The 26,654-nt window shown below is 32.3% G+C and overlaps 1 protein-coding gene across 2 annotated transcripts in view; it reads right to left on the bottom strand.

The window, feature by feature from the left end:
• Positions 1–201: 201 nt before the first annotated feature.
• The window catches only part of LOC127738037 (DNA polymerase alpha catalytic subunit-like), an 83,616-nt gene continuing 57,163 nt past the window's right edge, over positions 202–26,654 (bottom strand). The window contains exons 31-40 of one of the 2 annotated variants that reach the window (XR_007999919.1): positions 26,395–26,527; positions 20,897–21,028; positions 19,715–19,790; positions 19,114–19,212; positions 8,820–9,004; positions 7,378–7,509; positions 5,876–5,992; positions 3,902–3,995; positions 1,826–2,902; positions 202–1,751 (exon numbers count right to left, since the gene is read on the bottom strand). Coding sequence is in view for 1 of the 2 variants with exons in the window: in XM_052249098.1 (XP_052105058.1) it covers positions 2,742–2,902; positions 3,902–3,995; positions 5,876–5,992; positions 7,378–7,509; positions 8,820–9,004; positions 19,114–19,212; positions 19,715–19,790; positions 20,897–21,028; positions 26,395–26,527 (1,129 nt within the window). In the remaining variant the exon portion in view is untranslated. Of the gene's footprint in view, positions 2,903–3,901; positions 3,996–5,875; positions 5,993–7,377; positions 7,510–8,819; positions 9,005–19,113; positions 19,213–19,714; positions 19,791–20,896; positions 21,029–26,394; positions 26,528–26,654 lie in introns of both variants that reach the window. The other variant, XM_052249098.1, reaches the window with a different exon arrangement.

The following is a 26,654-nucleotide window of genomic DNA, read 5'->3' as shown; positions in this document are numbered from 1 at the left end:
TTGAAAAATGTGTGCATGTCACGTTTTTATGTGGAAAAAAAAATCAAGGCAAAATCAAATTCTTGGTGGCATGTGGACATAAAAATTGTGGAAGGGGTAAAAAATTTTTTTTTTTTTATCTAAAACATTTATTAAAACAAGAGCAGAAAAATACAAAGAAATAGAAATCAAACTGGTGTGGCCATATAATATTATAAAACGTTAAAAGTGCAATTTTAATTATATTTATTGCATCTAAAAATACAGATCTATAAGTAATTTTGACAATTTTATATTGTATAAAGACAAATATAGAACAATTTACACAAACATAAATAGAAATTTTAAATATCTACAGTTTAATAATTATCAAAAATATGAATTTTAGTTTGTGTGCTGCCATAATTATAAAAGTAAACCACAAGATTGCAAAAAGTTCACTAAATTTCCAAAATGTACTAAAATTGAGTAGGTCAACCAAAATGAAAGCAAGTATAGTATGCAATTCACAAATTCAACTACCCTACATTACCCCCAAAAATCAGTTCAATATTTGAAAACATGGAAAGAAAAAAGTACTAGAATAGCCCAATTTTCATTTTATTTTGTATATAAAAAGCCCATAAATCTAAAACAAATTATATTCAAAATCAAACAAAAACTCTATATGTACCCAAGTAATATATATCTGCATGCAAAGATCAGCTAAATATAAACAAGAACAGAAAAATAGAATGAAAGTGTTATATTAAAGGACATAGGTAAAACTTTTATTGAACTTAAAATTTTCCCTCCAGAGCGCTTAAATTCATCAAAAATATCCCTTTTAAATCATAACTGAAAAAAAAGTGAAGGGGTTCACATGTCAAGCCTTACCTGTATTTAAAACTAAATAAGGCCATTCATACTGAATTTAACCACTCAATACACAATTTCAATCCACAAATCAGCTGTTTCTGCCTCAGATTAGCTGCTAGATTTATTCTTGTATTCTCTCAAGCTTAATTGTACATCCAGACTTTACCTTATTTAACAACACATTTTATTTTATTTAAGTGATAATTTGGTAAAAATAATAAACCTAAAAGAAAAGACCCTTTTTCAAACAATTGTACTATTTTGTAGGATTCTGCATCTTTTTATGTAATAAAAATACAATATGTCAAAAATATGGAATAACAAAAACTGAACACATTGTGGAAGTTCCTGAATAATAATGATTTGAAAACACAATTTCATATAAAAATACAAAGCAAATATTCAAAGCAGTTTTTCTTTCCTGAGCAATAAACTGTAGGCAATACTTTCAATCCATGAATAATTATTTTGAAAATGATATTTACAATATACAACTATCAAGAGCAAGAAAGTTTTTCTGAAAGTATTTGTACCTTAAATACAATGCTGGTAAAGTGACCAACAAACAAATCAAAAGAAAGCAAGCAATACTTTTCTTCACTGACGATATCAAGTATAAATGGTAGTTTATTTGTTCCCTAACAATTAATATATATCATAGTAGTCCCTGAACACATTGTGATATTATCTATTACCGAACAAATAAAACAAAACACATCACTGAAAAGGCTACTGTATTGACTGATTAAACATTAGAACGGAACACATTATGGTATTATGGCATTTTCTTTATGTTTACCAACACAGAACACATTTAAGTATTTTCTATTCCTACAACAATTTAACAGAACACATTGTGGTATTTTCTATTTCATAAAAGTCCAACAGAACACACTGTATTTCTATTCCTCTACCTAAACAGAACACATTGTGGTATTTTCTATTTCATAAAAGTCCAACAGAACACACTGTATTTCTATTCCTCTACCTACACAGAACACATTGTGGTATTTTCTATTCATTCAACAATAAAACAGGAAATATTGTGGTATTTCCTATTCCTACATAGACATTGTGGTATATGCTATTCCTTGAATAACCAATTGGATAATGGTAATTTTTTCTAGTGTTCCTACCTGGATTTGTATAATAATATAGTTAACAACTAGAACAATTATTATCTCAAAATTTGCCCTCTCATTCCAGTTATCAAATTAGAAGTATAAGCAACTGGATGTTTATCCCAATCATGTTAAACAACCATCACCTGTGCATATTATACACCTGTCATCATCAAATCTTGTCTTTATAAATCCAAATTTTGGGTAAAACTTTCAAATGGTTTGGTCAAAGCAAACTTGACTAATTGGTCAAATATGTGAAAAAAGTCCTGGAACACTGTAGCAACTACGATAAAAATAACTTCAAGAGTATTTTAACGACATCCAACATTGAGAAAAAAATTGGTAGAGTAAACTTCTTAGTTATTGTGACCTTTGCTGCAATGGGTATACCATTAAAGATCTGTTTTAGTTTATAAGAATTACTGTATACAAATAAATTACATCAGAATATGCATTTTCACTTGAATAATGACTTAATCACAGTCTACATTTCAATGCAAGTTTCATGGATTCATTTTTCAAAATTTACAAAATATTTTGACAAAGCATTTAAAGTATGTAAAACTCGCATACTTCTCCCTAGATTCTAACCAACTCAATGAAGTGCACCTGAAAAGATTTCTTGTACATCATTATATTGACAACTAGCCTGACACTTTTATACATGTGATTACTGTTCCAAGTGCTTTACCAAACTGACCATTACCTGAGGTGGTAGTATTTAAAATTAAAAACAATAGATTTCATTTTGGTAGTTTGAAATGTTAACATGATACAATTTCACGATTCCATTTTGATATCTGTTTTTAATACTGACAGTCCATCAAACAGTTTCGTCAAGTTGACCTCAGAATAAGCATTTTTTCTTAGCCATTTTGTAGTAACATTCTTTAAGATGTCATAATGTTCTTTGTAGTCCTTTAGTCTTGTATTAGCCATTGCTGAAAAAAATTTAAAAAAGTTTTGTTTTATGCTAGCCAATACTGACATACACTTATCTTGATGTTGTTAGGATCCAAGAATAAGTTTAGGGATATATCTGTAATTTGACTAAAGAGAACAGAAATAGTATTCTGTGAATAATCAAAGGGAGACAACTTAAGAATAACATTGTAATGTTATGATAATTATATTCTTGTAGCCTGCATGGTTCAATCTACATAGTCAGTTATTTCTAATAAGAAAGTGAGAAACAGTAACCTAACCACAAATCTAAGTATCTCAAAATAGATTAAATAACAACAATTGGTAGTTTCATTATTAGACCACAAAAAGTAGAACACAGCATTTTTATGATTCCTGTAAACTGGTACATATACATATAAAACTAACAATTCGCTTAAAAGTGTACTGCATGTGGAACTACTTTAACCGTAAAATCGTTGACAGAAAAATCACATTGGATAAACAAAAGTTCCAAAAAACACACCATAGAGCTACTAAGAAAAATGTAACAAACTTATTCTTATTTACATGTTAGATACACATGTATCAGAAAACAGGATGTAGTTAGAGAACAATAAGATAAAATCAGTCATAAATTGTCTTTCTTTTTTTTTTTTACAAGGTTAAACGTCTTTTTATACTGCAGCTAGACTTCCTAATGTCTTTATCTGCTCAATATAGCAACAATGTGATATTTCTTGCAATGTGGATTTCATATTTACATCACTTTTCCTCAGAGTTTGGGGTTCGTTTAGGTATGGAAAATGTGTTTTATTTTTGTGTTAACATTTTTATAACTATAAATGTAGCCATTTTTAGCTGCTGTATAAAAACAATATTAGTTCAATGTCAGAAAAATATCCATTTTTTTTTATTTTGCACAAAACATTTGAAGGGCTTGGTAAACCCCAGTTTCTCAGACTCATAGACAGCATGCTTTATGTGCTAGTCACCAGATTAATGAAGACTTTGCTGAGAATATGTTAATAACTTACACTGTTCTTTGTCAGATAATTTCATCTTTGCTCTCTCATAATCAAATACATGCTGATAGAAACAAAGCTGTGTATACAACCAGGAATCTGTAGTCTGGAAAAAAATAATACATAGTCAACCATTATTTTTTAATTCTCTTCTGAATATTTATTATATGTACTTTGTACTTTATTATTTTGTACCAAATTTTTTTTTTTATTATTACTCAGGGCTCACACTACTTCATAATCATAGGGAGAAGTGACTTCTCTTTTTGAAACTGATTGGGAGAAGTGGTGATACTTGAAAGAGAAGTGCTTGTTTGCTCGGGCTGCAGTTTTAGGTTTTTACTATGACATAAAGGGCCATATGTATTCTATTTATTTCATTTTTTAATATTGTTCAATTCATACCCGAGTATACAATTTAAGTAACAGTTGTTTCAGTTTATGTCTTAAATAACCACTGATTTATAATTAAACAATTATTTTTTCCTCTTTTAAGAAACTACCAACTAAATATCTAGCACTAAAAAGAACTTTTGTTTATATCAAAAAGGAAAAGTAAGTATACTAGTCCCAGCATATATCAATTAAAATTCATTTAAAAAACTATTCTGTTTATCATGTTTAAGAAATCCATTTTTTCTCATTTTAAAATTACTTTTCCGTCAGTTGTGCCATTTGTGCCTCCGTAGTTATTATCATAAGTATACGGATTTCGGTCATAGCTTTTCCGTTTCCTATGAATCCAGCCTCCAATCCATAGTTTCGAACAAATATTTCAATGGGGCACCAAGAAAAATTTACGAAAATAAAGGATGTCTGACAAGCGATTTGGAAAGAAATATGACGCTTTTAATGCAATAAAAGATGAAACATCAACTAATGGCAATTTTCATCACATTCTAATGAAGTAACAAACTTATTTTGTCGAAAATCAGAATGTTTTGATGTACACTCGCAAGTAACAAGTACTGGAAATGAAAGAAAATACTTCTTATAAAGTTGTCTGTTTGAAATAACATACAACCAATATGTAAAATCAATGCTTTCACCTCTTTTATAAGGAAATACATCGTTTATGTCTTTGAACTTCTTTACTTATAAATGAAAAATTGCTGATTCATTGACTTGGTAAAAATTGAAAATTGCCCATGACAAAAGTGACTGAAAGCGACCATTGTGAACACCAGGGCGACTAGATATTGCTTTTTACGGTCGGGTAAAGTGAAGTGACGGATTGGAAAGTGACTTTTTCGCCCTAGTCGCCTGCTAGCGTGAACCCTGATTACTGTTGTCTTTAAAATTAATAAAAAATACTGGTAAATATGAATCTTTGCATCAATAATGGAAATTGACTTCATTCTATAATTTATAAACTAAGAATGATCAACAGCTTAATAATTTCTATCAAATTTTTTCTTTGTACCATAAGTTGATACAGATTTATCACATATTAAATATAATTAGTTTCTGATTGCTATGAACATGTCTAGTCTTATGCCTAGCGGTAATAAATTGCTTCTTCGGGCGCCACTTGATACGACCGCAGAGGTCCAACCCTGAACAGTTGGGGCCAAAATGGACACAATATTCGCGCTTGATACGTCTGAATTAGGATTGTAATTAAATATTTGACATATAATAGGTTTCTGACACAGAATAACTGTAGTCAAAGAACTTAGAATTGGTTATATGATTTGAATTTATATTCAATTTTTTGCTTTTGTGCAATACACTGTGCCTGTGCGAATTGACCCCCCCCCCCCCCCCAAAAAAAAATAAATAAAAATTATCCCTTTTTTTTTTTGCTTTTGTGCAATACACTATGCTGCTGTGTATCGGACGACGATGCCGCCAAAGTCATACCAATATATGACCGCAAAATTTTTGCGGTTGTATAAAAAGACCAACCATTTTAACACTGTATACATGATAGATTAAACTAAAAAACAAATCTGTTTCAGTAATACTGTTTACAGAACATCTTACCTGTGTATGTAGAATACCCTTATTGCAAGCTGAACAGATAGGGTGACCTCTTTGAAAAGTCAGTGGTAATTTTCTCGTAACCATTCCACAGGCTGTATCTTCACATTTCATCCAACCCTGAATAATAATCAGCAATGTTTAGTGCATGCAGTCGTACTTAGAATACCCCCTCTTAAATCATAGTAAAAGGAAATAAGAAGTAGGTATCTGAAAGATTCAAGCTACAGACCAGATGTTGTCATTCTATACAGTAGTATGGGAAAAATTTAATTCATTCAACATATTGAAAAATTGAAAGAATAGGTAAACAGGAAGTATGTTTCTGGTAAAAATGTGTGACAAAATATTTGTTGGATGAATGGTGATAGCAATATAACCTGCTCTTAGAGTGGGGGTATACAAAAATACCAATATATATGCCATAAACTTAAATCATCTGCATCTTAAAACAGCTTGGCACTGGACAAATTTTTTCCATTAGCTTTCTTTTGTTTATGAACAAAAAATAAAATACAAATTGTTATGAATAGATGTATTTGAAATTCTTAATTAATTTTCGCAACTCTCAACTCGAATCCAAGAGAGTCCTAAACAGCACTATAAGGACAGCCTCCATACATTAAAGAGGTTGACATCTATTTGCCTCATGTCTTAAGGATACACAAGACAAAAACACATATCTATAGGATTCATAGTTGCAGAAATAAAGTAGAATACCAACTGAAATGAACGGTCTTCATTTGAAGAAATATAGTATGTTTTCATATAGATCTGTTAAAAATGGTTTTCAAGAAAAATAAACAAATACTAAAATTATCAACCAACTTTACCTTTTTAATTAGGAATATTTTCATCAAAAATAAAATAAACAGAATTTAAGTAAAAAAATGCCATAACTGTATTATATATATATTATAATAACTGAACCATTAAATTACAAGGTCATTCTTTGGAACTATGTTTTGAATTTGTTTCACATAAAACATTTTTACAAATGTTATCCATATTTCAATCATGATGAAAAAGATTTGAATTATTTCTAATTATTTCAAACCTGGAGCCAGAAAATGGATAAAAGAACACCATAGAAAGAAATGCCATACATATGGCTCATTGCTTACTATAGCTTGGCCATAAAAATTGATGGTCTGGTAACCATTAATAAATTATATTTAATTAGGCTAAATAGAAGAAATATTATTTGTTTTATTTAATAGAATTTGGTGCTGATTGGTCACTTTTTACAACCTGACAGATGGTATGGATACTCATCTATTATTGAAGACTAATGTTGACTAGATATCTTTTCTGCTTTTTTATAGATTACCTACTCATTTACATATACTCTACAATTTCTATTTAATAGTCATACCTCTCAATTAACTAATAAATAATATTATTTATCCCTCAAAACTTTTGATTTTTTTTTTAAATCCTGGAATATTATCACAAGGCTCACGATAAAACCTCATATTTTTAAAATATCAATAGTAAATTCTAACCTGATAATAACTGCGGACATGTTGTCTGATATCATTGGTAAGTTGATTTACAAGCTGATCAATAATTCCAGCTAGCTGCACTTCACAGTCTTTGTTGGGACACTTTGACAATGTACATTCCAAAAACTGCTCCTGGAAAGAAAACATATGAAAACTTTACAAAATTTTAATGCATGATGTAGAAACTATGAATCAATTTCAAGATAAAATTCTTCATTATTTTGAACATGAATTATTGGATAATATAAAATCTAAATAATGCAATCATCTTTATATACTGTATAATTTGAACTAGGGATGTCAATTTCATTAAAAGTCAGCACATTAGTACTCACAAAGTCAACTAAACTGCACTAAACAACTATTATTATTAACTGTTATTATGAAATTAAGTAAAGTTCTCTTTTTTGACAATTGCCAAAGACTTTAAGATATATAAATTATGAATTTATGTTAGTAACATTCAATACTCAGAAATATTTGATAAAACTCAAGACCTTGTTGACATTTTTTTAAACATACTTTAAAACATACTCATAAAATTGATTATTTCTTTAGAAACATTCTATCCTTAAATAATTTAAAGTTAATGCATCATTTTTGCCAAATAAGATGTTCAGAAGCTGAGTTACTCAAGATGTTTTGTGAATCTCACACCTGTAATTTTTTGCTTTAATCTTTCATCAATGATTATTTTTGCTTTTCAATATATATCAATGAATGGCTTAAAACTTCCATTGAAATGTTCTTTGTATCTGTCATATTTTCTTCAAAATCAAAGAAATGCATTTTACCCCTATGTTTCATTTTAGCCATAGTGACTATGTTTCTTGACGTACAAGAAAATACAATACAAAATTTATACTAGATTCTCTGAAACTCATTCAGCCCAAGTTTGGCTGAAATTGATTCAGCAGTTTCAAAGGAGAAGATTTTTTAAAGTAAGCAAACTAAATGAACAAATTGTGAAAAATTGATTTTAAAGGGCAATAACTCCTTAAGGGATCAATTGACAATTTTGATCATGTAAACTTATTTGTAGATCTTACCTTGCTGAACATTTTTGCAGTTCACAGTTTATCTTTATCATTAATAATATTCAAGATAATAACCAAAAACCATATCAGATTTGCTCTAAATGCTTTGGTTTTTGAGATAAAAGCCAAAAATTGCATTTTACCCCTACGTTCTATTTTTAGCCATGGCGGCCATGTTATTTGACGAAACAGTAAATAAAACACAAACTTTATTCTAGATACCCTAAGCATCATTCACCTTAAGTTTGGTTGGAATTTGTTCAGTACTTTCAGAGGAGAAGATGTTTGAAATAGTTTACACCAGACGGACGACGACGGGCGCCAAGTGATGGCAAAAGCTCACAGTTCCTTCGGAACAGTGAGCTAAAAAGATTTTTACTGAATGACAATATTTTGTCAACTTACTGCACCAGTGAAAACACCATCAAATATAATTTCTCTGCCACAAGTAGGACCAGGACACGTAAATTTAAATCTGTGACAATCTTTATATTTCTCTTCATCGGACATCTCCACACCACCTAACAAAGCATCATCGTCATCCATCTCTTCTTGTTTGGCTGCATGTTTGTAACCACTAGGATCTAAACCTGAATGATCATTGGAGAACTCATTAACTGGCATTTCTTCATGTGTTAATACTGATGCTCTCATTTTCAGCTAATTGATTTTTCTGAGAGAACTCATTAAACTGTAATACTGATGCTCTGATTTATTCAAACGATGCAATAAAGTATTAACTTGTAATTGACAATATTCTTGTAATAATTTAATTTTGGATGTAACGCATCTTCTGATTGGCTGAAGTTGTTTTGTTTATCAGCTCATAGACATAATTTTGTCATGTGACCGTGACATCATCAACGTTTTTTCATTGTTTACTCCGGTTTAAAATGGAATTTAGAATTAAATTATAAGAAATGACTGTAATATTTTTTCTGTCTATTCGAAATAACATAAAAAATGTGGTGCACACTTTAAAATAACCTGCTACGCGGGTTATTCAGTGTGCACCACATTTTTTATGTTATTTCTTCATAGACAGAAATAATCAGTGGAAGTCAAAATTAAACATTGCATTGTATAAAGCATTGAATGTAGTTGATTCAATTATAATCATGGACAAAGGAACTCCAATTTTAATAAAAATTACTTGATATTTAGAAGAAAATAAAAATTTTGCAATTTTTCCATTTATAAAGAGGCATAACTCTAGAACGGTTTAAGTGATGCCACCAAAACTCAAACTTGATCTGTGTTTTGTGGTAATAAGCATTGTGTATAAGTTTCATAACATTTGGTTGAGGCAAACTAAAATTAGAGAACGGAAATGAAAAATTCGGCAATTTTTCCATTTGTAAAGGGGCATAACTCTAGAACGGTAAAAGTGACGACACCAAAATTCAAACTTGATCTGTGTTTTGAGGTAATAAGCATTGTGTATAAGTTTCATAACATTTGATTGAGGCAAACTAAAGTTAGAGAACGGAAACCAATTTTGGGACATACGTACAGACGGACAAGGGTAAAACTTAATGCCCCCTCCGCTACGGCGGGGGCATAAAAATATTACAGTCATTCCTTAATTATTTCAACTTTTTTGAGAGAAAAAAATATTTCCTTATGAATGATATTATATAGTCAAGCACCATGAGTTGCTAAGGATCTTTAAGCTTACATAAAAATTAAGAACAACATTTTTAGAATGCAAAACACAGTTTAAGAAAGGGAGAGGTGAGCACATCAACATTCACATTAGAAATCAAACACATTTAAGTTAATAATACTGTAGTAGTGTCATTTTTACGCCTATTGAATAACAGTAAAAATATCTTTATAACGTACTTTAAATTGATTGTATTTATTATAAAAGTTTAACTCTTGAATTTTGATGAAGGAATATTATTATTTAATTCCAAATCTACACTTTACTTTTTATATTTAGTTCATGAATATTCAAAAGGTTCTTAGTTAAAATTGCGTATCTGATTGGTCATTGTGATTTCGCGGTCAATTTATATTTTGTATTGACCAGGTAGATTTGAACGGGAACTTGAAATGACAGCCACATGATATTGTGTGTCCCGAGTTATATTACCTGTATATTATTATTTTCATTCATTGTGGACATAACATATATCTGATTAATGCAAGTTATTTTCTTTATTATATAAGTTATATTTTCACATGTAAATGATAAAAGTTAGCAAAGTTTCTATTGTATGACTTCGTTCTCCTCGTAAAGTTTGATTATTACATTAGTATGATAGATGTACCCGAGAATATTTTATTTAGCTTCGTGCTACATATATTTTATTATCTACCGTTAATTTGTCACGATAGAATATAGAACAAGATAATTTGCGCAGCTATTTGATTATTGACACAGATAATTGATATTTCATAAATGGCGGCATATTAAACAAAATAAGGAAAAGTGTTAATGTTGATATTTATTAGTACACTTATATTATACAATGTAATGATAGAAGTATAACTATGAATGAACTTGAGTTATTTTGTCATATTGTATATTTTAATATTTTACAAGTCCGAATGTTTATGATTACATTTTGGTTTTAGGACTCCATTGATGTAGTTATATACAGAGTATTACTTGTGAACTGTGCCTACTCCTTACCAGTAAAACTCACTCCACAAGAGTCAATCTATTTTAATTATGTAATGTTGTAAACAGAACGTTATGGATTATTTCCGTTTAAATATGCGGTTTTAAGCATATTTAAGATATTGGCTTAATTAGTCTTTATAAAAATAGTATTTGCAACTTAATGATTGTTGTAATGTAATAGTATGTAAAGAACAAATAATATATTATGTTCCGATTAGTTTATTGTTATATGTGCAGTTTTAACTTTAGTTTTGTACCGTACACATAGTTTACCAGTAAACATTATATAGTACACTATTTATGATCAAGGGTTACATTCTTGTGTAGTATATCACAATGAGAAATAAAAGTACACGTGACATCAATTTACTGAATGTATTTATTATTGAATTAGTACAGAGTAGTATAGTACACAGTAATTAATAGCATTGTATTTTACTATTACCATATGTGATAATGTGTAATTTAAGATACTTGTGTTTTATAAAATAGAACTGTTAATCATAATTGTGATATTGTTATTTCAGAGTTTATTTTCTATTACTGGTATTAAATCATCCGAACCCTACAGAACAGAGTTTGTTATTTACTTAATCCAAGATACGACCCTGTTACAAAATGGCGCCCAACGTAGTTTATGGATTGATGGCACAGTCAGATTACGGTACCAGTGTGTGTGTTTAGTGACAACCGAAGCAGACGACAGATGAGACCTCGTGATGTGTTTGTTTACCAACCATGAGCAGATGTCCGAAGATGCACGTGCCAGTGTTTACATCCGTTGATGTCCACATGTGTTTATTTACATTAACATTTTATACCGTTTTCCAGTTATGAAGATTTGTGAAACCGAAAGTTACTTTCAGTAACTTAGACTTTTTGATTTTCTTAATTGAAAATAGAACTTTTGTTGTTATAATTAATTCATATTATTGTGATTGGAATTGGAAAAGTAACTTAGCTTTATAAGGTAGGCTTTTTACTTATATATATATTATAATTGTATACTGAAATAGTTTGCTTACACACTTTAAAAAAAAAAAATTTTACACATACTTTAATTTGTTTACTTAAAGGATACTTTAATTAGATATCATATATTGGTCGATTACTATATCGCATTGCAACACCAACACTTACTTATTACAGCAACACACGTTGATAGATAGATAGCATACATACATGTAGTGTTATTGGTATACCACCGTTCAACTTAAACTTAGTTACACTTAAACATTTTTACACATTGACATTGTTCATTCATACATACACTTTTGGACTTTGATTTTTTTTTTAGCGTCCTACATATTGACCTTTTCACACTTAAACACATTGAAAATTTTTTTTTTTCATTGAAAATTAGCATCACTTGGTGATTGATTGTTTATATGAGAGTACAGATGTACTTGTAGAATTTATTGACTTTTATTTTTACACATTAAAAGTACATTTTTTTTCATATACAGAAAGCAACACTATCGTATACAGTTATAGTATATAGTACCTTTACTCTGTGTTGAAATTAGACAGAGTTTGAAACAATCTATAGTTTGATTAGATAGATTCTAAACATGTGACTGTTGAAATATTTGAATTTATTCAATTACAATATACTCTGATTGAGGTTCACTCATTTGCATATGATATATATTCAATCATTTTAATATTTGGTAGTACTTATTTATCAATGCACATCCATGTGTATTTGATATAATTTGTGTGTATTTTAGTTATTGTAGAATTGAGTATTGGTTATTGATTAAAATTTACCATTTTGATTTATTGTAATTATGATACTCTAGTGTGGTGGTTAGGTAGTTAATAGTTGTATTATCACATTTTTGTTTTGAAACACCTTTTATAGACATAGGTTTTTGGAAGTGAAAGTATTTTTTTTTTCATTTTCGGTTTTGTTGTTGGCATTTATTAAGTAAGTTGGGCTACTACATTCTTCCAATCGGTCATGGAACAGTATGGTCCAAAGAAGAAACGCCATCGTCGTAGACGTAGACAGCGACCCTACTGGGACAACGACTTTGACAACCAAGCCAACCAAAACTACTCGCCTGCGTCGACTCCTATTCCACGAACAAGAGATCCTATCGTATGTTATCGATGCGGAGGACTTCATCACATAGCCATTGGTTGCCGTATACGATTAGACCATTCACGACAAGCTTATAACTTCCAGCAGATCAACGCGGAAGATAGAACATATGCATACCAACAGCAACAGTCAACACGTGATGTCACTGACCAACTACTAGGCAGCACCAATGAAGTAACTGTTAAGATAAATGGTATTCAAGTTACAGCATTATTAGATACAGGTTCCACAGTTAGCACTGTCAGCGAATCATTTCATCGAAAATACTTACCTGATCATGCTATACAGACACTTAACCGTATTCTAAACATAGAATGTGCTGATGGAGAGAACTTACTGTATCATGGTTACATCACTGTCGATTTAGAATTACCTGGAGCATCACCATCAGATATACCACAACATTGCTTACTACTAGTAGTCCCTGATAGCACCTACAACAAGACTGTACCTTTGCTACTTGGTACCAACGTATTGAATAGAGCAATGGATGATGTGAAACAACGCTTTGGTCATCGATTTTTACAAAACGCCAACTTGATCACTCCATGGTATATGACGTTTCGATGCCTTTTACTCAGAGAGAAAGAACTCAACAAGAGAAACAACAGATTAGCATTGATTAAATGCGCAGAAGGAAAGACTGTTTGCATCCCACCGAATAAAGATGTCATGCTTCAAGGTTATATGGACCATGAGTTGCCGTACCACCCTGTATGTGGAATACTTCAACCAACACATAAGGCAGCAGTACCTATAGACTTAGACATAGCTCCAACACTTGTCAACTACGAATACAGAGATAACAGATTAGTACCTGTACATATCAGTAATGTAACAGCGAGAACCATAACAGTTTCACCTAACGCTATCCTTTGTGAACTGCAACCAGTCTCAATTGCTGATATAGATACAGAAGATAATACAGATTATGATGTATTGAACGATGTCAACTTACCAACGGACTTATTGAGCAATGAACAGTTAGAAAAAGGCAAACAACTACTTAGACAGTATAGAGATGTATTTAGTATGTCAGACACAGACATTGGTCACACAGATGCAGTTCGTCATAGAATTGATCTCACTGATGATACACCGTTCAAGCAGAGACATAGGCGTATACCACCAGCCATGTTTGATGAAGTTCGTACACATCTACAACAACTACTCACAGCTGGCATAATACGACGCTCACACTCACCTTGGTCATCTAATGTAGTGCTTTGTCGAAAGAAGGATGGGAAACTCAGAATGTGTATTGATTACAGACAACTTAATCAAAGGTCCGTGAAGGATTCTTACGCTTTGCCACGCAGCGAAGAGATACTAGACGCTCTAGGAGGTAACACGCTATATACAGTACTTGATATGAAGAGCGGGTACCATCAGGTAGAGGTAGAAGAGTCCCACAAGCAGAGAACTGCTTTCACTGTCGGTCCACTAGGCTTTTACGAATTCAACCGCTTGCCGTTTGGATTAGTCAACAGCCCAGCGACATATCAGAGGTTAATGGAAGAGATCCTAGGAGACCTCCATCTTGATATCTGCTTCATTTATCTGGATGATCTTATAATATTCTCCGATACTTACGAGGAACATCTGGTCAGATTAGAGAAAGTACTGCAGAGGCTAAGAGAAAGCGGACTTAAATTATCTCCAAAGAAATGCTCATTCCTTCAAGAGAAAGTTAAATATATTGGTCACATCGTCTCCAAAGATGGCATACAACCAGATCCTGCAAAGATAGACAAGGTAACCAACTGGCCACGTCCAACAACACCAGAAGAAATCCGTCGCTTCCTTGGCTTTGTAGGATACTACCGGAAGTTCGTCAAAGATTTTTCGAAAATAGCAAGACCACTCACCGATCTAATGCCTCCACCGAAAAGTTCATCAAAGAAACACAAGCCACGACTCCGAGATCCAAACAGTCAATAATGGATTTGGGGACATCTTCAAGAAAAGGCTTTCCAAACACTTAAAACAGCACTAGCTTCACCATCTATACTTGACATGGGCCACCAAGGACGAGATAAAACACTGTCACTTATAAGAGATAGATTTGTATGGTATGGGATGACAAGAGATGTAGATCAGTGGATTACGCAATGTAACAGATGCATAAGACGGAAAACACCAACTAATGAAAGGGCACCACTAGTTAGCATTGAAACATACCAACCACTTGAACTAGTATGCATGGATTATTTGTCACTGGAAAGATCCAAAGGAGGTTTTGAAAATGTTCTTGTCATTACCGATCACTTTACCCGGTATGCCTTGGCAATTCCAACGAAAAATCAAACAGCAAAGACTACCGCCGAAGCCTTTTTCAACCACTTTGTAGTACATTACGGCTTGCCAAAACGAATTCACAGCGACCAAGGTGCCAACTTTGAATCAAATATCATTAAAGAACTATGTAACATCACAGGCATGCAGAAATCACGTACTACACCGTACCATCCTATGGGCAACGGAAATACAGAGCGTTTTAATCGAACATTGCTGAGTATGTTGGGTACACTGGAAACAACGCAGAAGAAAGACTGGAAAGCACACATAGCTGGATTGGTTCACGCTTACAACTGCACCAGACAGACAACTACAAGATACTCACCTTACTTCCTTATGTTTGGTAGAGAACCAAGATTACCGATAGACATCGCTTTCAACCTTCCTGATAATGAACAAAAGCAACCAGTGACAAAGTACATTGAAACCGTACAGAAAAGATTGAAAGAGGCATACGAGTTGGCAACAAAACACTCGAAAATAGGGAAAGACAGACAGAAATACAACTATAACATGAAAGCTAGATCAGCCATCTTACAAACCGGCGACAGAGTCCTAGTAAAGATCTTGGCCTTCGACGGTAAACATAAGCTAGCTGACAAGTGGGAAGAAGATCCATACCAGATTGTTAATCAGCCTAACAAAGAGATACCTGTGTATGTGGTCCAGAAAGAAAACGGAACTGGAAGAAAGAAGACACTTCATCGAAATCTTCTACTTCCAATTGGACTTCTGCCAAAGACTAATGAATCTGAGATAACTCCTGCACCTAGACAGAAGCGTAAACCGAAGAAGTCTGGACGACCACCGACGAAGTCTGTTGGGGACAGCATTGAAAAGATGACTGCATTGGAATCAGATGAGGAGTCGGAGCAGGAGTATTGGATAATAGAGACAGGAAGGAGTACACCTAGCAACACTGACAGTGAAGCAAATATGGTAGAAAGACCTGGGATAGATGATGTAACTATCAGCGACACGGGTGACGATCATGATGCCGTTGGTAGTAGCCAGGTTAACGGTTTAGTAGAGGACGCTTTACCTTCAGACATAGGAAATGCTGAAGAACCTACCCCTGGAACAGAGGATGTTGAACCTGCAGCGACTGGTCAGAATATTGAAGCTGACGCTTTAGAATCAAATAATGGCAGTGGGTTGACGGAGGATCCATCTCTAGATGAAATGGCAGATGAACCCACAGATGATGAAACTCCAACAGTACAACCAGTTAGAGAAAGAAGACGTAGATTCTTACCTACACCACCACGTCACATACCAGAAACTACCACACTAGCTAGACCTCAGAGAAACCGGCAACCACCGAAGTACCTGCAAGATTATGTAACTACAGCAAAGCAGGCAACCACTAAACCAGATTGGTTGGAAAAAGTACATTGGTTGGAAAGTCAGGCAGAAACAGGACGATTTAGAGGTCTAGAGATTGAACTATCTAGGGCTATCATCAAGATTATTGAGAACAGTTGATTATGGAAAACGCTTGACGAGGACGACAAGTTCATAAAAGAGGGGAGAAAGACACAATGACATGGAAGTCATTTTCTTCAACAGAGGGGAGAATGTAGTAGTGTCATTTTTACGCCTATTGAATAACAGTAAAAATATCTTTATAACGTACTTTAAATTGATTGTATTTATTATAAAAGTTTAACTCTTGAATTTTGATGAAGGAATATTATTATTTAATTCCAAATCTACACTTTACTTTTTATATTTAGTTCATGAATATTCAAAAGGTTCTTAGTTAAAATTGCGTATCTGATTGGTCATTGTGATTTCGCGGTCAATTTATATTTTGTATTGACCAGGTAGATTTGAACGGGAACTTGAAATGACAGCCACATGATATTGTGTGTCCCGAGTTATATTACCTGTATATTATTATTTTCATTCATTGTGGACATAACATATATCTGATTAATGTAAGTTATTTTCTTTATTATATAAGTTATATTTTCACATGTAAATGATAAAAGTTAGCAAAGTTTCTATTGTATGACTTCGTTCTCCTCGTAAAGTTTGATTATTACATTAGTATGATAGATGTACCCGAGAATATTTTATTTAGCTTCGTGCTACATATATTTTATTATCTACCGTTAATTTGTCACGATAGAATATAGAACAAGATAATTTGCGCAGCTATTTGATTATTGACACAGATAATTGATATTTCATAAATGGCGGCATATTAAACAAAATAAGGAAAAGTGTTAATGTTGATATTTATTAGTACACTTATATTATACAATGTAATGATAGAAGTATAACTATGAATGAACTTGAGTTATTTTGTCATATTGTATATTTTAATATTTTACGAGTCCGAATGTTTATGATTACATTTTGGTTTTAGGACTCCATTGATGTAGTTATATACAGAGTATTACTTGTGAACTGTGCCTACTCCTTACCAGTAAAACTCACTCCACAAGTGGTAAGAGTCAATCTATTTTAATTATGTAATGTTGTAAACAGAACGTTATGGATTATTTCCGTTTAAATATGTGGTTTTAAGCATATTTAAGATATTGGCTTAATTAGTCTTTATAAAAATAGTATTTGCAACTTAATGATTGTTGTAATGTAATAGTATGTAAAGAACAAATAATATATTATGTTCCGATTAGTTTATTGTTATATGTGCAGTTTTAACTTTAGTTTTGTACCGTACACATAGTTTACCAGTAAACATTATATAGTACACTATTTATGATCAAGGGTTACATTCTTGTGTAGTATATCACAATGAGAAATAAAAGTACACGTGACATCAATTTACTGAATGTATTTATTATTGAATTAGTACAGAGTAGTATAGTACACAGTAATTAAGAGCATTGTATTTTACTATTACCATATGTGATAATGTGTAATTTAAGATACTTGTGTTTTATAAAATAGAACTGTTAATTATAATTGTGATATTGTTATTTCAGAGTTTATTTTCTATTACTGGTATTAAATCATCCGAACCCTACAGAACAGAGTTTGTTATTTACTTAATCCAAGATACGACCCTGTAACAATACCATTTGCACAACAGTTTGGGAAATTCAAACAAGCAATTCATAATTCATTATCAAGTTCATAAAAATACAGGCCTTGGGTTGACTTTTCTTAACACAGAAATATATGAGAACCGGATGTATTTCTATATTGCCTAATTTCTGGTTCCCACATGTACCACAAATCACAATAAAATACTCCTATTTTAGCATTCTATTTTCTTCTACGAATGTAAAATTTGACCACTTTAGGCTACTGGGTACTTTTTTATTGACCTATAATTCACATTATCACAGCTTTATGTTTAAAACATGAGCTTCTGACAATTTGTCAGCTTTCTGTTTGATTAATCTAATTATAAATGCTCACGAATGCCTCAGAACTGCAAATTTGATAACATTTGGAATATTAAAACACGAAATGCAGGACATATTAAACAAATACAAAGTATATTTGTGAATAGTCTTTAATATACAAATTTATTCATATCCAAGATGCGCTTGGTTTCATAAATTTGGTGATTGATTCTGAGTGGAATGTATGAAGTGGGATTCACTATAGTTCTTTTTATAATATTTTCTACATTTTGTCGTTAAAAGATAAAGGTTACTCATCAGAACTGCCTATTCACTAACCTAGACATTCAGCCAAGTGTGCAGCATCAGTTCCATCTATTGGATCACACAATCTTGCTATCACAGGATGCACTTGATTTGAAAGGTAATATTTGGTATCTACAAGAAAAAGAGAGGCAAAAGATACCAAAGGGACATTCAAACTCACAAGTCGAAAATAAACTGGCAATGACATGTCAAAAAAAGAAAAAGACCAAAAGACAAACAGTATACAAAACACAACATAGAAAACTAAAGACTGAGCAACACGAATTGTCATCAACGTATATTTTAAATGTTTAAATGAAAGAAATTAAAGTAATCTAGAAAATTCCCTATGGTTCCCTTAATAGTTTTAAATGTATTTTACTTATATAATTATAATGCCTTTGTTTTCATGACACAAAATCCCTACATGAACTTGTGATCAAGATTCCTAGACTGATTAAAATCTATAGGCAAAGTTTCCCAGCATATTTTTATAATCTTTACGAATTTCAAAGCATTACAGTATATTTTTTTTTCAAACTGCCTGTAAGCTTTCTCCATAATACAAACATATAATTTTGACTTTTGACCTCCAACTTTGAAACTATGAATTTATTCATTATAACTTCCTTACCTATTTTAAGTGTCTCACTTTTAGCCAGTTCATCAGGATGATATGCTCTCTGTGAAGCTGGTAAAGTTGATCCATCCTGAAAATGATCAACCAATTAGGGAAAAGGTTAATTAAAGTTTAGACAGTAAATGACAATTTTGATGAATTTTCATAAGCTGTAAGCAGTTTCTAAATTCAAAAGGTTTTATGAGATATTTTTATTTAAATGTACAATTTTTGATGACATCTTTAGTGCAGTGTTTTACTACTAATGTTTACAAACCATATAATAAAGTCTAAAACAAATATATTGATATGTTAATGATGGTTGATGGTAAGATATGATTATTGACGAAAAGAAAACATATCTAGCACATGATAGTTTTTATTTACTCTAGTTTAAGCAAACATTCAGAAAACTCTGATTTGTAGTTCCTGAAAAAATTGCAATAATCTTTTTATGGGATGGCTGTTTAGTTAAATGATCAATTTACTGGCCTCCCAGTATGTTCATTGATTCTTATAGATTTGTTTAAAGCACTCATTTAACAGTACTAGAACCATGTCAGTCTTACTAACTTAAATTGATTTTAGTACTCTTATACCATAACAGGAATGTATTTTGATTGTTTCATACGATAAAATAAACATACCTCACAGACCACATATGCTACAGTATCACCATACAATAAAATAAACATTCCTCATAGACTACATATGCTACAGTATCACCATACAATAAAATAAACATACCTCACAGACTACATATGCTACAGTATCACCATACAATAAAATAAACATACCTCACAGACCACATATGCTACAGTATCACCATACAATAAAATAAACATACCTCACAGACTACATATGCTACAGTATCACCATACAATAAAATAAACATACCTCACAGACTACATATGCTACAGTATCACCATACAATAAAATAAACATACCTCACAGACCACATATGCTACAGTATCACCATACAATAAAATAAACATACCTCACAGACCACATATGCTACAGTATCACCATACAATAAAATAAACATACCTCACAGACCACATATGCTACAGTATCACCATACAATAAAATAAACATACCTCACAGACCACATATGCTACAGTATCACCATACAATAAAATAAACATACCTCACAGACTACATATGCTACAGTATCACCATACAATAAAATAAACATACCTCACAGACCACATATGCTACAGTATCGCCTGCCTTCATCTTCCTACCACCTTTACTGTTGAACCTCATAGCTACCTGTACGTGTGGAAGGCTCTTCTTATCTGGATAATCCTCAGGGTTCTTGGTCAATTGCTGCAATATGTCAGTTATTTTAATAAATGTATTAAAGTAACTACTGCTGCATCTTTACAATATTCAAAATGTAATCTGTATGTATTTATAAATCATTTTATCAACTAAGAGCTTTAAAAAAGTTAATTGTGAATCTAATTAAATACATCCTACACAAATAAAATGCAGTTAATATTGGACTTTCTTTAACCCTTTCATACCGAAGTTATCCTTTTGGCACCCTCACGCATGCTGAAATGATCCTTTTGGCACATCGGTGTAGATGCCGAAATTATCCTTAAGGATACCTAAATTTCTATTTTTAGACTATCGCAATCAAGAGTGCAATATGCATGTTTTTACAACTCAGAACGTAGAATGGTTAAAGTTATTTTTAAAATATATTTCAATTTAAGAAATAAAAGAATAAAACTACCAAAAATGTTGTCAATAAGTGTCAAATTTCGAAGCGTAGGTGAAAAAAAGTTTCCGACTACAACAAACCTGGCGGACGAGAATAATTCCAACAACATTCTCGTAAATTTTACAAAGAAAGCATAAAAAAAAGCAAAAAATAATTTCCAATAGAACTTTATGACATACTTTAGGTTAGTCTATCAATTTTCAATTGTTTGTATGGTGTTATAGATTCGATATCAAGCCTTGTGGTGTCTGGCAGGTGTTCGTATTTCTTGCAAAAATAGCAATTTTCTATCACTTTTTTGATCACCTCAAAATCACTTAAAAATTAAGTTTCTGGTATCGTGTTGTATGTCATTAAATTCCTGTGATTTTCAAGATAATTTTCAATTTTTTTGTTAGTGTCGTTATCCTGTGTTATTATTTTAAGAGTAAAAAGAGTGCACACGCTGAAATGTCTCGCCTTCTTTACTAACCATTGATTTTATGTTGATAGTCCTAAATACAAAGCTTTACAAGTAACACATAAACTCAACATGATCCAAGAAAATGAGGTCAAGGTCAGATAAACCAAACAAGAAATACATGTACACCTTACAATCATTCAATAAACCAAACATAGTTGACCTATATCTTATTGTTTCTAAGAAACAGTCTTAAACAAGGAAACTTAACATTGACCAATGAACCATGAAAATGAGGTCAAGGTCAGATGAACCATGCCAGACAGACATGTACACCTTACAATCAATTTAGGCATTAAATATAGTTGACCTATTGCTTATAGTATCTACGAAACAAACTTAACCATGAAAACTTAACATCGACTAATGAACCATGAAAATGAGATGAAGGTCAGATGATACCTGCCAGACAGACATATACACCTTACAATCCTTCCATACATCAAATATAGTTGATCTATTGCTTATAGTTGAAGAAAAACAGACCAAAATACAAAAAACTGAACACTTGAGAAATGAACCGTGAAAATGAGGTCAAGGTCAAATAAAACCTGTGAGACTGACATGTACATCACAAAATATTTCCATACACCATTTATAGTTGACCTATTGCATATAGTATTAGAAAAAAAGACCAAAACTCAAAAACTTAACTTTGACCACTGAACCATGAAAATGAGGTCAAGGTCAGATGACACCTACCAGTTGGACATGTACACCTTACAATCATTCCATATACCAAATATAGTAGACCTACTGCTTATAGTATCTGATATATGGACTTGACCACGAAAACTTAACCTTGTTCACTGATCCATGAAATGAGGTCGAGGTCAAATGAAAATTGTCTGACGGGCATGAGGACCTTGCAAGGTACGCACATACTAAATATAGTTATCCTATTACTCATAATAAGAAAGAAATTAACATTACAAAAAATGTTGACTTTTTTTTCAAGTAGTCAGTGAACCATGAAAATGAGGTCAAGGACAATGGACATATGACAGATGGAAACTTCGTAACATAAATCATCTATATACAAAGTATGAAGCATCCAGGTCTTCTAGCTTCTAAAATATAAAGCTTTTAAGAAGTTAGCTAACGCCGCCGGATCACTATCCCTATGTCGAGCTTTCTTCGACAAAAGTCGCAGGCTCGACAATAAAACCAACAAACTAAAAAAAGAAAGCCGGAAACTGATGTTGTTATGGAAAATATGAAAACAACATGGCGGAATCACGGCGACATAACTTATACTATCTGGAATAAGTTCATTTTTTCGCTTGATTCAATTTATAAAAAGATTAAAACTATTATCTTAGATGCTTATTTAATAAATGTGTTTATTTAGCGAAATTTTAGTCACCTTTGTGGGATAATTTTACTAAAAATAGTGATGGAAGTAAGTCTCGTCTCTTCGTAAAATATCACCCATAAAAAAATGTCGTCTGATGAATACGATGATTTTGAAGGCTTCACCCGGGCAGAGGTCGACGAAGCTGAAGCAAGATATGAACAACAACTGCAATTTCAGGGTATAGGTGATGACACGGATGGTAATGAAAGTTCAGAATAATCTGATAATGATATACCTGGACCTGCTGGTGATGCAGGAAATATTGATGGCTGGCATGAGGACTTTTTATATTATGAGCAGGGGTTGCCACATCTTTTTACACCTACTGGGAGAACTTGCCCTACAAGAATCATGCCTCAAGATAAAAGCCCTCTTGATTTCTTCAAGCTTTTCTTTAATAATGTCCTGCTAGAGATGCTTTTAGAGCAAACAGACACATATGCAAAATTACAAAAAGAAAACCATCCCAATGAAAACAAGATGCCATGGGTGAGACCAACTATACCTGAGATGAATGCCTTTTTTGGCCTATGTTTTGAGATGGGTGTAGACCGCAAACCTTCAACAAGGATGTATTGGTCCACAGACAACTTTTTGCAATCACCAATATATTCCAAAACCATGAGCCGGGATCGCTTTACTCAGTTAATGAGATATCTTCATTTCTCCGACTCTACACAACAACCTCTGCCTGGCAATGAAAATTATGACCCGCTATACAAAATAAAACCACTACTTACACATTTTCATACCACCTTTCAACAGGAATACACCCCACACAGAAACATCACTGTGGATGAAACCATGATACTATTTAAAGGGAGGGTACAATGTAAGCAATACATGCCACAGAAACCACACAAATGGGGTGTGAAAGCTTGGGTTTTGGCAGATTCACATTACAGTTATATCCAGTATGTGGACATTTATCCAGGACGAAATGCAATCCCCCAGACACACCTTGGTAGCAGTGTTGTAAAGAGATGCCTCGAAAATTCAAATTTAGTAGGTAAATTGTACCATCTTTATACAGATAATTTTTTCACCAGTCCCGAGTTGTTTGCTAATCTTTATGAAAACTTTGGTACGTATGCCTATGGTACAGTCAGATACAATCGTAGAGGGTTACCTAAGGACATAATGTGTAAAAAACCTTCTGGTATCAACCTCCGTGGAGACATGAAATTCAGGCAGAAGGGATCTTTATTTGCTTCTGTTGGCATGACAAAAAAAATGTGTACACCGTTTCAACAATCCATGACCATTCAACTTCACAAGTAAAAAGGCTCGTCAATAATAATGGAACTTTCACTAGACAAAATTTTGAATGTCCTAAGGCAGTAGCTGACTACACATGTAACATGGGTGGTGTTGATCATGCTGATCAATACATTCAGTATTATTGCTACAACCACAAAACCTACAAGTGGAGCAAAAGAGTTTTCTTTGTGCTCATGGAAATGGCTAAATTTAATGCTTTCAAACTGTTTCTCATGAGTACCAACCACCAAACAAATCCGACATTCCTGGACTTTTCCATTTCTGTAGCCAAGGGGTTGGTTAATGGTTATATTTCTGAGACCCGTAGAGGAAGACAATCACTTATGCCTGTTGAGAACCGTCTTGTTCAACGTCACATGCCGCCCTCCTTTGAAAAAAAATCTAAGTGCCATCTCTGTTATATGAGAAACCGAAATAATCCCCAGGTTCCTATCAAGCAGACAAAGTTTGGATGTTTGGAATGTGATAAACACCTGTGTCTGCCTGAGTGTTTCTCAAAATACCACACAGAGAGGAACTGCTATAATTGAGACCAGTATATTTGTTGTTCTGTTTTTGAAGTTTGTTCCGAATTTATGACTATAGTTGACAGTTTTGTTGTTAAACTTTTTTAGAAAATGGATGGAGAAAAACATTAAATACATTGACATTTTTTTATAAATGAACTTTTGTCAAGGACAGTAGCTGTTTACTCAGGCAGACAAGGTCTCAGATGTAATTGAAAACCAGACTGAAAATTTTGTAAGTCTTTGTTTAATGTTGATATTAAACACTTTTTAAGGAGTCTAAAATGTTAGAAAATTATTTTTTATGACTCAAGCTGAATGTTAGTATGCTTAAATAAGGGCAAAAGAAAGACAACTCCAGCGTTGCAAATGGGAATTCAAAATAACAGATCCTGTTGTCTCCCTTCAATCAGTGTTGTTGTGTACAAAATGGCGGTCATTCACCTTCGTGACCGTCGGACGATTTTCAATCATATTTTTGAAAAAACAACTCGAACAAAATTTACTTTGAGACGAAAATTTTCAGACGGTACGTAGGCTCACCCTAGTAAACATCCATGGGTTAAAATAGGGAAATTATTGCCCAAACGCAAACGAAATTGAATGGACAATTTTCACTGACAAAACTTATGTTGAGAGATAGATAAAACCATTTCGGTGTACAAATATAACAAACTACAGAGCGATGGTGTTTCAAGATTCAATGTTCCAGAGAAATGAGCGATCAAACATACGATACTCATTTTTGCGCGGCACCTGTCAAATTAATTCCGGTCAGGCAATCGTCTCGTGATAATTAATTTCGGCTTAAAAATTCCACGAAACATTATAATTCAGGAGTGAAAGTGTTAAGTTTGTCCAAATTTATAAGTAAAAGCAACAAGACCAATACCATGTTAACATGCGTAAGAGCTGTTTTGAAAATAAAACTTTCAGAACCATAAAGATTGAAAAAAATTTCAAGAGTTAGAATTTCATCCAACCAATCAAAATGCAAAAACTTTGTGGTTCCCAAAGAAGTTACAAATACTCTAAGACTAAAGGATGGGTAATTATAATTAAGATTTGCATGTTTTTGGTAATTATCTGAAAATAATCATAATATTCAAGATTGATCATAAAACCTTTTGCTTGACTTAATTTCAATGAAGTTCTGTGAATTTTCATTCACAATTCTTTTTTAACTGAATTCTTGGTAAAATCTAGATTATCTCTTTAATATCTCGAGACATTACGCTATAATCAATGAAACTTCAAACTAACTTTCACAACAACTTAGTTTTTCAGTTATATCTTAATACTTAAAATTTAATTTCTAGGTGAAAAGTATTAACTGTTCTATTTTTTCAAATATAATACCTTTGAAATGTAGTACAATTCCACTGGAATATCATTATTTTTGACTTTTTCTCCAACTTCAATTAGTTTACTGTGTATTGTCTCAACAATTAGTTCTCTGTTTTCTCCCGACAAGATCTGACCAACTACAAATCTACAAAAATATATTTTTCATTACATTTTATTAAAGTACAAAAGCTATTGTTATCTATTTCTATCATAATATGAAATGTAACACCATTTTTGATTGGATGATGTATGCCATCCATTCCATGGTTGAA

The sequence above is a fragment of the Mytilus californianus genome, unplaced genomic scaffold (genome assembly GCF_021869535.1).
Source record: "Mytilus californianus isolate M0D057914Y unplaced genomic scaffold, xbMytCali1.0.p SCAF_4, whole genome shotgun sequence".
Lineage (NCBI taxonomy): Eukaryota > Metazoa > Mollusca > Bivalvia > Mytilida > Mytilidae > Mytilus > Mytilus californianus.
This window is presented reverse-complemented; position numbering and strand designations above follow the sequence as displayed.